This window comes from Cydia splendana, chromosome 4, assembly GCF_910591565.1.
Source record: "Cydia splendana chromosome 4, ilCydSple1.2, whole genome shotgun sequence".
NCBI lineage: Eukaryota > Metazoa > Arthropoda > Insecta > Lepidoptera > Tortricidae > Cydia > Cydia splendana.
Genome location: NC_085963.1, coordinates 23,550,747 through 23,567,419, shown reverse-complemented (window position 1 = coordinate 23,567,419; position 16,673 = coordinate 23,550,747). Strand labels below are relative to the sequence as shown.

Sequence of the window (16,673 nt, the reverse complement as noted above, 5' to 3'; positions counted from 1 at the left end):
TCACCCTATAAGGGCAAGGAACTTGTCAAGTGTATGCTTTCCCCATTTTTGTGTAAGTTCATTTTGCAGTCTGCTTCCTACGGTCAGGGACTCACAGGGTAATACAAATCGTTTTACAGTGTTAGTTAGAATAATTACGTATATTTTTTTCTAATTATGATTTTCGGAACCCTACACTCGGCATGACCCGATATGCTCTTGACCAGTATTAAAAATTACACGTGTTATTATGTTACATAGTTAAAAAAACCGGCAGCGACTTCCTTTAGTATTTAAACACCTCACACCACCACCATTTGTCATTCTTGAGGTGTAATCAACTTGCAATTATTTGCCAATCGCAATAAAGGATGGCACTTTATATCGCCATCGATATAGTCTTTATTGCTGTTACACTTGTAGCAGCAAAGGATTCTCTCCATCCTCTCTCTGACGAGTTCATATCGCTAATCAACTCCAAGCAAAGTTCATGGAAGGCCGGACGAAACTTTCCCCTGGACACTCCTCTTACCCACATCAAGGCATTAATGGGAGTAGTCAAAAACCCATTGTCACCCAAGCTTCCCGCTATAACCCACGACGCTGACTTAATCACCAGTTTACCAGAAAACTTCGATCCTAGAGAAAAATGGCAGAACTGCCCGAGTTTAAACGAAATAAGGGACCAAGGATCATGCGGTAGCTGCTGGGCGTTCGGAGCTACTGAAGTTATGACCGATCGAGTCTGCACTTATTCTAATGGTAAAAAACAGTTCCACTACTCAGCACAGGATTTAGTAAGTTGCTGTACAGATTGTGGTGATGGGTGCGAAGGCGGTCAACCGCCTACAGCGTTTCTGTACTGGAAAAACGATGGTATCGTGTCTGGAGGGCAATATAATTCGTCTCAAGGTTGCAGGCCGTACGAAATCCCTCCGTGCGAGCACCACGTAGATGGACCGAGGCCAAAGTGCAATGGTTTCGATAAAACGCCAGAGTGCTTGAATAAATGCACAGCTGGTAATGTGGAGTATAAGAAAGATAAGCACCGCGCGAAAGAAGTTTATTCTATTCATGGTGAAGATATTATTAAAGCGGAATTGTATACTAAAGGTCCCGTTGAGGCTGATTTCATTGTATTTGAAGATTTCCTTAATTATAAAAGCGGCGTGTACTCGCACACATCTGGAGGGGCCGTGGGTGGTCATGCTATTAAGATCTTGGGATGGGGCGTTGAGAACGGTAAGAAGTACTGGTTATGCGCCAACTCTTGGAACAATGACTGGGGAGATAAAGGTTTCTTTAAGTTCCAGAGAGGCGATAACCACTGTGAAATGGAAAGAGATATCGTCGCTGGAGAACCTGATTTAGATGGGTTGTAAATTCAAATTGGTTTCTATTTTTTTATTTTCAATTAATTTGTTAATTTATTCATATATATCTAATGTTTGTTAAATTCTATATATCATTTAAAATAATCATAGTTTTATTTTGATACCCTAACAACAACAAGGTATTTCTACATATACATGCAAAATGAATCAGTTTACTTTGTCAGCTGCATTTTTATTTTGTTCTTGGGATGCAAGCGGTTAAAGCCGATACATATAAATAACTAAGAACTATTGTTATAGATTGATCCTTCTACTATGTACGTACTTACTAGCGCGGTATGATTATATTTATTATTTTTGCTCACTACTTTAATTTAATTTTGTAATTGATTGTTGTGGTTTTTCTCATGTAAGTGAATAATTGTTATTCTAATGAGAAAAGAATACATTCTTGCAAAGTTGCACGCTCTCATCCGGTGGGGAATGAACTTCATGAATGTGGGAATTAAAAGTACCTACCTATTCGTAGTTCGGTTTAAAGATCTTTATTTTCTCATTAGAATAACAATTATTCACTTAAGAAAAAACACAACAATCAATTACAAAATTAAATTAAATTAGTGAGCAAATATGTAAATTTTTGACAATCTGGCCTAGTGGGTAGTGATCCTGCCTATGAAGGCGATAGTCCCGGGTTCAAATCCTGCTTCGACCCGTTTCTCGCACTTTCGTGTCCCATTTTGCAGTTTAAGACCGCTTTCTGTGGTCAGGGTATAGCTAATACAAATGGGTTTGCAAGTTTAGTTTGAATTATTACTGTATTTTTATGTAATTGTGTGGTGTTCGGAACCCTACACTCAGCATGACCCGATATGTTCTTGGCCAATATTTTTATTTAAGTACTTACACGTGTTATTGCTACATAGTTGTAATAGCAGCGATAATTGCTTTAGTATTTAAACCTCATACTACTAACCCTTCTCATTGTCAACGTGAAATCAACTTGCAATTATTTGACGATCGAAAGGATGGCATTTTCTCTCAAAATCGGTACGTTACTCATTGCTACTACATTTGTCGCAGCAAATGATTCTCTCCATCCTCTCTCTGACGAGTTCATATCGCTGATTAACTCCAAGCAAAGTTCATGGAAGGCCGGACGAAACTTTCCTCTGGACACTCCTCTTACCCACATCGAGGCATTAATGGGAGTAGTCAAAAACCCATTGTCACCCAAGCTTCCCGCTATAACCCACAACGCTGACTTAATCGCTAGTTTACCAGAAAACTTCGATCCTAGAGAAAAATGGCAGAACTGCCCGAGTTTGAACGAAATCAGAGATCAAGGATCGTGCGGTAGCTGCTGGGCGTTCGGAGCTACTGAAGTTATGACCGATCGAGTCTGCACTTTTTCTAATGGTAAAAAACAGTTCCACTTCTCAGCACAGGATTTAGTAAGTTGCTGTACAGGATGTGATGGGTGCAAAGGTGGTGAACCGGCTACAGCGTTTCGGTACTGGAACAACGTTGGTATCGTGTCTGGAGGGCAATATAATTCGTCTCAAGGTTGCAGGCCGTATGAAATCCCTCCGTGCGAGCACCAACGTAGATGGACCGAGACCAAAGTGCAAAGGCTTGGCTAAAACGCCGGAGTGCTTGAATAAATGCACAGTTGGTAATGTGGACTATTTAAAAGACAAGCACTACGCGAAAGACGCTTATTCTATTCATGATGAAGATACTATTCAAGCGGAATTGTATACTAAAGGTCCAGTTGCGGCTGATTTCATCATATTTGAAGATTTCCTTCATTATAAAAGCGGCGTGTACTCGCACACATCTGGCAAACAAATATCTGGCTATCATGCTATTAAGATCTTAGGATGGGGAGTCGAGAATGGTCAGAAGTACTGGTTATGCGCCAATTCCTGGAACAATGACTGGGGAGACAAAGGCTTCTTTAAGTTCCTGAGAGGCGATGACCACTGTGAAATTGAAAGCGATATCGTATCTGGGGAACCTGATTTTGACGGGTTGTAAATTCAAATTGGTTACTCCTTTTTTATTAGGGTTCCGTACCCAAAGGGTAAAAACGGGACCCTATTACTAAGACTCCGCTGTCCGTCCGTCCGTCCGTCTGTCACCAGGCTGTATCTCATGAACCGTGATAGCTAGGCAGTTGAAATTTTCACAGATGATGTATTTCTGTTGTCGCTATAACAACAAATACTAAAAAGTACGGAACCCTCGGTGGGCGAGTCCGACTCGCACTTGTCCGGTTTTTTTGAATTAATTTGTTAAATAAAGAAGTTTGAAATCATATAGGTATGTAAAATAATTACTGTTTTATTTCGATGTCTAACAATCCATACATTATTTGCATACCCATCATGTGAGGGTGGTAATTGGATGCTGTCCTCTTTAGTTTCTTCCTGTTCTCTTTATCGAAAAAGGCTGAGGGACACTGTTAATTTACATACTTTACCTACTTACCTAAGGGGCAATTCATAAATTACGTCATTTCAAATTAGGGGGGGGGGGGGGGGGGTCTGGACATCGGATGACGGTAGCATGTCGTAGGAGGAAACGGGGTCATTCGAACCATAATTTTGAAACTACAAATTATTAAGTTGAATGTCGAAAACCGTCGGAACATTCCGAAATGGGACACTTATTATGATGGAATTTTAAGTGATTTTTATCTGATTTTTGGGATTATCTGACATACGAAATTATTCGGTAACACCTTATTTTTAAAATGCATTCAACAGGAGTGTTTCCTTTAGGTAATTTATAAGAAGGTAAACCAATATTCGCCTACCAATAAAAGCATCTATGAATAGCTTGGATCACTCGAGCCAATCAGATAATCGCGCGGCGGCGGCGCGTGCAGCTCGCGTGTGAGCGCGTGCGCGAAGCGGGTCGCACGAGACATGCACTGTAGATGCGAAACGTCATATATGCATACTGACTATACAGGGCTTCATTCCAAGGAAACGGGGATTTATTTTATTAACCCCCGACGCAAAAAGGTGTTAGTTTAACAGCTATATATTACATATGTGTCTGTCTGTAGCATCGTAGCTCCTAAACAGGGAAACCGATTAGGTAAGTTTTCTAGCGCTGTTTCTTAGATCAAAATCGGTTTCAATAGGTTGTGGTTTAAAAAAAATACATGAATTTATTTAATCCTCAGTGTTTTGGAATTGTAAATTTGTAATAGTAAATAAGGAAGAATAAATAACGAGCAGTTTCTCATAAAATGCACGCCTGCAATCGTTAATAGGTAACTTTGACTATCTGATTTAGTTCCTAACTTCTATTGACGATGAACTACATTATTATGTAAGATTACTTATTAAATTATGTTTAACAGATTTTCACAACATGCAGTCGAATGGCATTGACCATTTTGACCAAACTTGACAACAATTTTATATTCTGTAGATGTGGTAAAAACATCCTGTAGATATGGTAAAAACATTCTGTAGGTATCATCAACACTTATGCCCTTTTAACTTCGCAATCTTCACTCATTGCGTTACCACATCTAAAACGGCGTATCTATCCCACCGCGTACTACGCTTACGTCCCTTCCGCGAGGCGCTTAGGGGCCGATATGTGGGGACATGAGGAAGCTATTGTCATTGATTTAGGGGTGATTTATTATGGGCTGTCATTGACAGGTGTGAAATGATTCGCGATCATCGTCGCATTGATTCAATTCAGTTTGATAAACTGTTAGATGATATATGGAGCATTCGAATTTCGAAAACCTGATTGATTTGTTATTAGATTATTACTTGCAAGGCATTTCGCTTGAGCTTGACGCCTGAACGCACTTTCCCGTAACAGGTACTGCGTTTATTAGAAATTGAAACCATTTATTTCAGACGTTACATTACATCCATAACTAGGTTAGTAAGAAATTAAATGAAACTAAATTTAATTCATTATTTTTTTTATAATATATAAAGAATAATTTAAAAATTTCGGAGATTCTTCGGTTTACAGCTTTTACAATGGGAAATTAAAATTAGTTAAACTTTAATTTTTCACCCTTTTAGGTAAATAGGTAATAAGTAATAACTTAAATGTCTTGACCTACCGTTATTAAGCTACCTACCTTTAACTCCCCATGTCAATGTTGACAGGCATCTGTCGAAAAAGCAAAAGGTCCCATCAAATCATTTAGTATAAATAAATACTAGTAAAAGACATTAAGTCTGATATTAAATCCTGCCTTAAACTCTCAATATTTCTAGCTTCTTTTCCACCTTTTACTAAATGAATGAATTAAACGAAAATTTTGATTTCAAACTAACTTTAGAGTATGAACTGAGATAATAAGTATATTTTATATAACTATTCGTATAGAAGTAAAGACCGAGAGGCATAATGATGTTAGCTTAAATTTAAATGAATATTGCAAACAACTTCTACAATGAATTAAAGAAGCATAATAAAAAGAAAGTCGATCGTTTGACGTTTTTCTTTAATTTACCTAGTTCTTTTTGTTTATAGGTTTTGGAACAGCTATTGGATTCTGATAGGTTTAGTTTTTTCTAGTCCGTCAACCTACCAATAATTATTACTAAAGTCGGACCAAGAAAAGTCTGCAGCGGATTGGATAGTCCACGCAGTGCAAGTGTTATTTATACGTCATAATTTCATATAAGTTTGACGTTTAAAATAACACTTGCACTGCATGAGCTATCAAATCCGCTGCAGACTTTTCTTGGTCTGACTCTAGCTACCATATACAGAGTAGGTACTTGTTGAAAAGGTCGTGAGCTTGATTCGCAATAAAAACGAGGAAATCTTGCAAAATATAGGTGTAATTTTTCCGAATGACATTAGTGACAGTAAAACAGTAAAATATAGAAAAAGGTATAAAAAGTATATCGATATGAAAGGAGGCCGTCATCTACACTCCCCACCCTAGTGCGCAAACTAGCACTAATCAGCTAAGGGTACAGGAGCCACGCGCGCCACAGACCGGCGCAGCACGCCGGTAGCGGTGCTGATGTCGACTACCCTGATGCGACCGTCTTTTCCAGGCAGGACACTTTTTATTAGGCCTCGTGGCCACACGTTTCGAGGCGAGTCAGGGTCAACGACAAGCACTAGGTCACCGACACCCAGTGGCTTCTGCTCCTGTTGCCACTTCTTTCTCGGTAACAGAAGCGGGAGGAACTCCTTTATCCACCGCTTCCAGTACATGTCGGCCAATCGCTGCGCTATTCGCCATTGCTTCCTTAAGGCTAAGTCCGAATCGTCAAATACGCCATGTATTGGCAACCTGGATGAAGAGCCTATAAGAAAGTGGTTGGGCGTAAGCGCGTCAGAGGAGCCCGGCTCTACCGACACGTGTGTTAGTGGTCGACCGTTGACAATACCTTCTACTTCCGCTAGTAGAGTGCTGAGAGTTTCGTCTCGGGGCGCTCGTTCTTTTAAAATGACACGAAGAGATCGCTTTACGGTCCGAATCAAGCGCTCCCACGCCCCACCCCAATGGGGGCTGGCGGGCGGAATAAAAGTCCAGCGAACTTGATTGTTAAGAGCTTCGGCTCTAAGTGATTCTTCGTCGAGCTCCTGTATGGATCTTCGCAATTCGACGTCTGCTCCGCGTAGGTTCGTGCCGTTGTCGGAATAAATATGCGACGGCCACCCACGTCGAGACGCCATTCGTCGAAGCGCCATAATCAATGAGTCAGTAGTAAGTGTGTGAACGACTTCTATGTGGACTGCACGAACGGTTAGGCAAGTAAACAAAACGCCGTAACGTTTTTCTCGACGTCTGCCTACTGTGACTTCCATGGGCCCAAACAGATCGATCCCGCAAAAGGTGAAGGCACGTTGATGATGCGCCATGCGCGCTTGAGGTAAGTCACCCATCCGAGGCACCTGTGGGGTAGCCTTTCTTAACCTGCAGAGCATGCAACGAGACGCAACATTTTTGACGGTAGGTCGCAAGTGGATTATCCAAAATTCTTGTTTTAAATCATTTACTACCGCTTCTTGGTGTCCGTGGGCAGCCTTCACATGATAGTGCTTGACCAAAAGCTTGGCAGTAGGATGCCGTCCATCAAGAATAATGGGCCTTTTCACTTCCTGAGGTACGTCAGAAACAGCATCAATGCGGCCGCTCACGCGTAAAACATTGTTCTCATCCAAGTATGGAGATAGATTTCTCAGCCGACTATCGCGTGGCAAGTCTTTTCCTGCCTTTACTGCTTGTATGTCACTGGCAAAGGAATCTTCTTGAGCTTGCCGCAGGATTAACTGCTTTACTTGTTCCACCAGGGCGTAGTCGTCAAGTGCGATACCTCTGCATTTATTTGTAAACTTGAGAACACAAGCGGTAGATCGCATAAATCGTAGCCACGAGGAGAAGCGCTCAGGGTCAGGAACCGGGAAACATGTACGTGAGTTTTGTACTACGGTCATGCAAGCTTCAGCGCCGACTTCATTTTCGGGTTCCAGGACGTTCGCTGGCCAGCAAGTCTCATCGCTGTACAAAAACTCGGGTCCCTTGAACCACTCATTAAGAAAGGACTGATAGTTGAACGTTTCTCTTGTAGCAATGTCCGCCACGTTCAGTCCTGTTGGCACATATCTCCATTCAGAGGCTTGTGACAGGTCGTCGATCTCGCCTAATCTATTAGCCTCGAAAGTCTTGTATCGACGAGTGTTGTTGCCAATCCAGTGTAGCACCGTACTTGAATCGCACCAAAAGTATCGCCGTGTGACGTGCAAACGATGTGCCTTCGCTATTGAGTCAGCGAGTCGAGCTGCTAGCAACGCAGCTTGAAGTTCCAATCGCGGCACAGTTTGAGGTTTCACCGAAGATACTCGGCTTTTGCTAGCAACAAACGCGACACATATCTGATCGTTACTCTTCCAACGCCAGTACGCAACCGCTGACATTGCCTTAAGTGAGGCGTCACTGAATAAATGCAGTTCTAAGTCACTGTAGCATTGCTCGGTCACGGCATGAAAAGAAGAGCCTGGTAAAGTTGTGGTCAACTCATCTCCCATCTTACACTTGGCAGCGCATGACTGGTACCATCTTGGCAGGCGAATTTCTCCAATAACCTTCAGTAATTGCAACCAACTGCACCATTTTTTTATACAATTCATCTGGAATAATATCGTCCCAGTCGATATGGAGACGCCAGGTGTCCTGCAGCATAACTTTGCCTTGTGTAGTGAAGGGTGACAAGAACCCAAAAATGTCAAAAATTGACATAATAACACGCAACATAACCCTCTTCGTAGGTCTCAGTTCGCCTTTGATGACGCTGTCGGGAATGCGCTTGAATGACACATCGAACCCCAGTTCATCCTTGGCAGGGTACCAAATCAGTCCAAGAGTGCGCTCACCTTCATCATGTTCGTCCAGTCCAAACCTCACAGCTGTATTACCTAAAATATCCTTAGGTATAGTGTCGAGCACATTTGCGCTATTACACGTCCAGTTGCGGATTTCGAAACCTCCCGCACTGTGAATATCGCGAATATTCTTTACCATACTGATAGCGGTAGCTTCATCCGGCAGACTATCAATATAGTCGTCCATATAGTGCTGGCGGTGTATAGCAGAGACGGCAGCTGGAAGCGTAGACTCGAACCTGCTAGCGTTCTTGTTCTTAATGTACTGGGCAATAAAGGGCGAGCAGTTCGCGCCGAAACTAAGCGACGTCATCGCGTACGTCTTCACTGGGCCTGTGGGGTTCCTACTTCTCCACAGGAATCTGAGGGCATTCTGGTCTACGGGATTAATTTTAATTATCAAAAACATATCTTTTATGTCACCGGTTACGGCTACCCTATCCTCTCGAAAACGAACCATAATGCCGAACAAGGAAACGAGTAAATCCGGACCCGTGAGAAGAAAGTCATTTAGAGACTTGCCTTGACTTTTAGCTGCTGCGTCATAAACCAAACGCAGCTTCTTCTTGTTCGGATTGTCAACTCCGAAATGTGGCAAGTACCATGTATTAGGCGTGAGTGACGTGTCGGCCATTTCCCGTGCGAAATTGTTTTCAAACAAATGGTTGACACGTTCCTCGTACCTGAGTCCATAAGCTTTATCAGCTAGCATTTTCTTTTCTACACCCTGTAGCCGCTTAAATGCGCTAGGGTAACTATCGGGTAAGCTGACGTACAGATCTTTCCACGGAAGACCCACTGACCACCTGCCATTGGTGAGCAATGCAGACTTCTCTAACATTTCCTGCGCTTTCACATCGTCAGCATTCTCTCTAGGCTTACCTGCAACTCCCAAAGAGTCGATCGCAAACGAGCGGCGTACCTCGTCGTGTAGCTCACGCAGTGCGTGCGCGTCTTCCTCAGGCACCACGCAGAGGTTGAGCGTGGCGTGCGCTGATCGTGCGGCCCTCGACGCGCGCGGCACATGTACCGGCCCGTGAACACACCAACCTAAGGGGGTGCGTGTAGCTGACGGTTCGTTATCATGCCCTAAGCATACTTCTAAGGGTACAAGTAAATTATAGTTGTCCTGACCTATTAACAACTCTGGCTTAGAAATCTTAGCAAAGGGAAGTTGAGTCTTAAGTTTTTTCAAATGCTCATACTTGTCGCAGTCTACTAAGTTAACATTTTGTACAGGTATACTTAATTGTTGAACGCTACGTACATTTAAATCATGTGTACTACCACTAGCACTAGAAATACGTAAAGTCAGTACAGTTGCTTCGTGCACAAGCTCGTCGTCTTTCCAGGCGCCACACACGCGCATGGATTCGTTGCGGCCGGTGAGGCCGGCGCGCGCTGCTAACTCGGAGCTGAATAACGAAACTGAAGACCCGTCGTCCAAAAATGCAGTCGTACTAAACACGCCGTTCGGTCCGTGAATGTTGACAGGAACTACTTTCAATAGTACGCGCTTTTCAGTATTTATAGAGCACGTCGCAGCTTCTGTTACAGACGATGACTGTATTGTAGAACTCGATGGTGACTCCGTGACTGAGGTTGACTCGGGCTGCGGCAAGGCGCTGACGTTAACGTCAACCGGGCGCGAAGTTGAAGCTTTGCCATCTTTGTTGATGTCTACGTAGTGCAATAGACTGTGGTGTGCTCCTCCGCATTCATCCTTGTCGCACGCAGGCGCAGAACAAGTCTCACGATCGTGGCGTTGCGATATGCATTTGTAGCAAAGTCCGTACTTCTTAACGTGGCGCCATCTGTCTTTGCGTAAAGCGCGTTTAAACTTCTTACAATCAGGCAACTTGTGACATTGAGTGCGGCAAAAGAGGCACTTATCGTTCTTCCCTTCGTCGTCGCGTTGGTCAGTTTGCAATAAAATTGCTTGCGCTTTCGGTGCAACTTTAGTAGTAGTATCGTGTTGCTTTTGTTTATTCTGCTCAGGGCGATAACTTTGCAGATGAACGTTGGCGGTCGTGGTAATCTTGAGAGCTTCCATGTTGAGAAAGTCGGACATAATATTCAAACGTGACTTTGCTCCGTCCTTGATTAGTGGATAGCTATAATCCGACCACTTTGAAACGAGTACTGGAGGTAGTTTCGATATTAACAAAGGGACAATACTAAGCCCTTGCACGTACTCCTCGCGCCCCACTGCCTTCACAGACTCGACGAAGTTTTGGACTTTGACAGAAAAATTGACAATATCTTTCTGGTACTCTTGGGACATGGTCTGAAGCTTCTTAATGTCATGAATGAGTCTGCTTATAATACACTCGGGGTCGCCGTGACGAAGTTCAAGTGTCGCCATAATACGATCAGGAGAGGCGGCGGTCATAAGCAGGGCTGACACGGTTTCTTTGGCTTGTCCTTGCAGACACTTACGTAATCTCCATAAGTTTTCCTTCGGGGTAAATTTACAAACGTCAGTTGACTCCTCAAACGCTTGTTTAAATTGCAGCCATTCGAGCGGATCGCCGGAATATTTCGGTAAATCTCGCGGCGTACATATGCGGCTCAAAATATTGGCATGTGCCTTATCTTTAGTGTAGGCGATCGTCAAATTCTTTACTGCGGCTGCGAGTAGCTTGATAGTACCATTAGAGTCGGCGAGGGGAGGTGCCGGCTGGTTGCGGTCGCCCAGGTTATCATCTTCCTCGGGGGCGGGCTGCAACGGATCAAGTTCTCGCGCGCTACGCTCCATCCAGACTTCAACATTTTGACGAGTGCTCTTACTGGCGTCGCTAATGCGGGAACTGTGACGTGAGCTTTTACTACTCTGGTGTGAACTGTATTTTTCTGACTTTAGGTTGGCTAGTTCAGCCTCATACTTCAAATCTAACAACTCGTTAGCAATCTTGGCCTTTTCTTTAGCGCGCTCATATTCTAACCTTTTCCGTATGGCAGACGAGGATTTAGATACCATGCTGTGCGCTGGCAGCGGGTGCGGCACGTCGGTGTGCGCCGAGGTTTCCATGTGGCTGCTGCCAGCAACGAACGTCGTGTCTGCTGGTCGAATAGTCGTTGCGTGCGAGGGCGAAGACTTGGACATTCTTATTACCTCAGGTTTTGCATCGCGCTCTGCGCGTGTTAGACTTCTTGTTCTTATGGGAGTGCGAAACATCTCGTAGCTCGAAACTTACTTAGTGCGCGGTTCAAACATAACACTAGGACCGGCTCGAAGACCAATGAAAAGGTCGTGAGCTTGATTCGCAATAAAAACGAGGAAATCTTGCAAAATATAGGTGTAATTTTTCCGAATGACATTAGTGACAGTAAAACAGTAAAATATAGAAAAAGGTATAAAAAGTATATCGATATGAAAGGAGGCCGTCATCTACACTTGTTATTTAAATAAAAAATAGAAAAAGCCCGACCATCATCAACAAATCAAATGAAACATGATTCACCTCCACTTTACAACAGTAAACACAATACGTACTCAAAATAATTACTCTGATGCAAAAAAACGATTCAAATACGCCGTCATCCTCAAGAAATTCTCTACGAAAAAGGTCTTAACTGCCATACATTTGAACCGCAGTTACGTCCTTTTGTTGTTGTCGAAATACCACCCCCAATTCACGTGGGAACTTGCCGACGTTACCACGCACCATTTATCTGTCATGCAGAGAAAAATTGACTTTATTTTTATTGTATTACGGTTTGATAATGTGAATTGTTATGTTGGTGAAATGGAAACCAAATCCTGGTATTGTTAAATGTTTGTTCTGGCGCATTAGGCTACTGGGGAGGCTAACTGTTATTGGTGGCTACATTTTCCCACAAAGCACTAATGTTCATGAATAAGTAAAATGGGGTACATAACATACCTACTCGTAGTTGTTTTTCTTATTGGCTGCGTCGAGCGAAATTTCAGCCTGGGCAAAAACCCTTTTGTGTCTTCTCCTCTACGGGTCTCATTTTTCAACCGATTCTCGTGATATTTCGTGAGCAGAATAAGTAATCAAATAGATTTTGTTGTCATACAGTTATTGGAGATTTTCCAAAGTAGCGGATCCATGTTTCGTGAGATTTACCCGCTGCTCACAGGACCAATAAGTGATATTAGAAGTGTATGCGGCAAAAAGCGTTTAATGCTAAACAGTCGAAAGGGTTGCTTTTATACGGCGTTTTGATAACGATATATCTTTCATACGGCTGTTTTGCGACTTAACAGTCGAAAAAGTGAAGATTATACGACTTAGTTTGCTAGTTGGGTAGTGGGTACTGGGTACGGCAACGCGCAAAATGTAAATATCTGACAGGCTTAATAGGTGAGGTTTAGAAGGTGCCTGCGGATGACTGAAATCAGGCTTTTAGTTAGTTTTTAATAGGTCATTTATTGTAGGTACTGGGTCGGTCTAGTCAAAACGTTCTGATTCATGTTCAAAGTTCAAATAGGTACCTACCTATACTCTGGATCTTTAGGTATTTCAATAAAAGTAAACAAAAATCTAGCCTCAAATGGCTCCTTAAGCCAGTTGAGGGTAGATGAAAACATTACACGATCAAATAATGTAGGTTAAAGTCAGGTCGTTCAGTGACTGATCCAGGCGGTTTTGTATTGGGTTGGTTAACCAATAAATGTTATAACTACCCGAAAATGTAAAAAATGTTGTTTGTTTACTTTTATTTAAATCTAAAGGTACAGACTACTTATATGTAAAAACAGTTAATATTTTTTGCCATGGTAAATGTTTTAAATTCTCGATCCCAAATAAATACAAAAAATAATCAATTCCTTATAAATACTTACGCCGCAAGAAAAATCCCAGGCAATTAATGCTACAAAATTGAAAAACCTAACACCTTCAATCTCCGCTGTTTACTTTGCTCCCGAATCTCGGTTAGAACTACGCAACGCTTGGGGGCAGATTCGACCCCAAAATAAATAAACCTGGGTAAATACTGCGTAATGAGAATACGGAGCTGTCAGATTAGTTCGGGGTTTAGGTCAAGATTAGGCTGGTATAAATAAACGGAGGTTTAGCTTGTGTATTGAGGATCAAACTGAAATAGAAATTAGATTACTTTCGACCCTTTGTCCCGTTCTGCGTATACAAGCGGCCTCTGGGTAGAAAACAATTAATCAAATAAATATTGAGTTTCAAAAGATAAGAAATATTTTTACTAAATCTAAATAACCCAGACACAAACTTTATTTACCGAAAAAATAAAAAAAAATATAAGTATTATTTATGTCCAAGAAATCGAATTCAATCTATTTTTCCACGGTACTTATCCAGCCACTGAGTGACCATATCAAAAAAAACATTAACCGTATATAAACGCACTTGTCACCCCTCACAATACCACCACCTGCCCGAATCTCCCACTCCCACGGCAGACAACGGGTTAGCTTCGTTTCGCACTTGTAATCTCATGGGCAAAAACCCGTATTGTTATTTTTTTCGTGTGACTTTTGAGGGGTTGAAATTTGCAAGTGAATTTTTAGGGCGTGCGAAATGGAGTAGATAGTATTTATTTTGATAGTTATCGCCTATCGGTGTTTGAGTTTGGCCACCCACTTTACTATTAATACTGCATGGTGGTCGATACTTAATACGCTATTCAAATAAATATACAAATAAAATTTACTTTACTTTACTTTTACTTTACAATATTAAGGTATTGTATTTTATTTTGTTAAAAATTTTTTGTTCTTTATTCTGTATTATAATATTGTTTTACAAGGGGGCAAAGTTGTTGTTTAACTGCTCGTGCTAATATTGATACCCGAGCAAGCGAAAGATTCCAAAATTGAACCACGAGCATAGCGAGTGGTTCGAAAAATGGAATCTTGAGCGTTGCGAGGGTTTCAAAGCACGAGGGTTAAACAAAATTTGCCCCCGAGTGAAACACAAAATTTTTCACCACACCAACTTGAAGCAAATATTAAATGTAAAATATCAAACAAATCAAACCAAATCAAATCCAAATGAATGTATTTAAAAATTTATCATCCAAAATCATCATTTAAAAGTCATTTCTACCAGAAAACATAAGAAACCAACTCAAAATTTGCATTTGATTACTTTGTCTCACATGTGAATAAAATGCAACTTTGCTATCAGTTTTTAAAGTGCAAAGTAAGCCTTTCCGAGCTGGTGTGGTGAAAATAGTTTTTTCCTACTAGTCGATTGTAATTCTTGAATTAAGATTTCTTATACCAAACTGCAATTGGGTATTTTTAATGTATGGGCTCCCAACTCAACTATAATATTCATTTCGATACAGTTTAGTCAACTATAATGAAATTGACCAATCACAGCTCGCCGCGATTAAGAGGACGAAACAAAACCATAGCTCAAATTAATTATTTTAGGTTGTACAGTAGAAGCAATTGGTTCATAAGTCAGAAACGCGCATGTGACACCCTTAATATAGTAACATCCATAGACTACGAAAACCACTTAGTGTTGCTTGTTAGTCTCCATAGGCTACGGTGGCCAAAATCGAGAAAACAACTGTCTAAAAATTGCATTTTAGCGCGGAGCAAGTACCAGGGCCTCATGAGTTACGAGAAGGTGTCGTTGACCAGCCCGCCGTGGGGCCCGGGGCGCGGCGGCCGGGGCGCGTACCAGTATGAAGGTACCGTTTCCCGTACCAAAAATAAACTATTACATATACACCTTAAGGATACAACCAATAAACAAAATGAACTAGTATATAAGAGATACAGAAATAAAACTAATAGACTTATGAGTAAAGCTAGAAATAACTATACAAAAAAAGAAATATGCGATAATTATAAAAACTCGAAAAAAATGTGGGAAATAATTAACAGGTTAACGGGCAGATTAGTCAAAGCTGTTGACGATATGTTAATTAAGTCATTTAAAATGAAAGCTAAAGATCTTTCTAACAAATTTGCTCGTGACTTTGAAAGCAATGTAGAAAAGGTATTGAGCTCATGCGGTGTGTCGTTGCTTGATAAGAGTACATATACTAATACCCCTAAGGTAACCTTAAAAATTAACAAAATTAACGAACATACAATGGACAAAATTATTAGTAACATCAATGAACACAAAAGTGCAGGATTTGATAAATTAAGAGCAGGAGATATTAAATTTATTACTAAAGAGATAACACCAGTACTTACACATCTAACAAACCAGTGCATATGCTATTCTACATATCCAGATAAATTAAAAGTCGGATTAATCCGACCCATACACAAAAAAGGAAGCTATACGGACACTAATAATTATAGACCAATTACAATACTCTCCATAGTAGATAAAATAATTGAAAAATATATAGGAAAAAAAGTTAATGATTTCTTATCAAGTAACAACATAATTCATGAGCGACAATTCGGCTTTCAAAAAGGCAAAAGTACAACACAATTATTGGCACAATTCACTGATGAGATAAATAAACACCTAAGTGACAGGAAACATGTAATAATAGTACTAATTGATTTCAGCAAAGCATTTGATACCCTGAATCATCAAATTCTATACGAAAAGTTCCAGCAAAATGGTATACAGGGGCCAACACTAAACTGGTTTAAAAGCTACCACCTAGAAAGATATAACACAGTCAATATAGCAGGAGAGCAAAGCGAACTATTACAATATTTTCATGGGACAGCACAAGGATCCATATTAGGGCCTACAGAATATCTAATATATGTAAATGATATGTGTAACTTATTCCGATCCGCCTCTGTATACCAATTTGCTGACGACACTTGCCTTATAACATCAAACACTAATATAAAGATCGCAGAGTGTCAAATGCAAAGCGAATTTGATAAATTATGTAAATGGGCACATGATGTTGGGCTATCCCTTAACTATAAAAAGACTAAAGTTATGTATATCCACTCACCATATATTAAGGTTACCACAACTCCTAGAATAATAGCCCACGAACATTCGTGTATGCACTCTCGGTTAT

General features: G+C 41.1%; 1 protein-coding gene and 1 pseudogene across 1 annotated transcript; both read left to right on the top strand.

The window, feature by feature from the left end:
* Positions 1 to 321: 321 nt before the first annotated feature.
* On the top strand, positions 322 to 1,399 carry LOC134790114 (cathepsin B-like). The gene has a single exon (XM_063760897.1). The coding sequence runs from the start codon at positions 351 to 353 to the stop codon at positions 1,359 to 1,361; it is 1,011 nt and encodes a 336-aa protein (XP_063616967.1). The 5' UTR covers positions 322 to 350; the 3' UTR covers positions 1,362 to 1,399.
* Positions 1,400 to 2,310: 911 nt separating this feature from the next.
* On the top strand, positions 2,311 to 3,374 carry LOC134789558 (cathepsin B-like; annotated as a pseudogene).
* Positions 3,375 to 16,673: the final 13,299 nt, after the last annotated feature.

Bases quoted from the DNA above. Each gene is read 5' to 3' on its own strand.
- LOC134790114 (XM_063760897.1), top strand. From the start codon at position 351: ATGGCACTTTATATCGCCATCGATATAGTCTTTATTGCTGTTACACTT.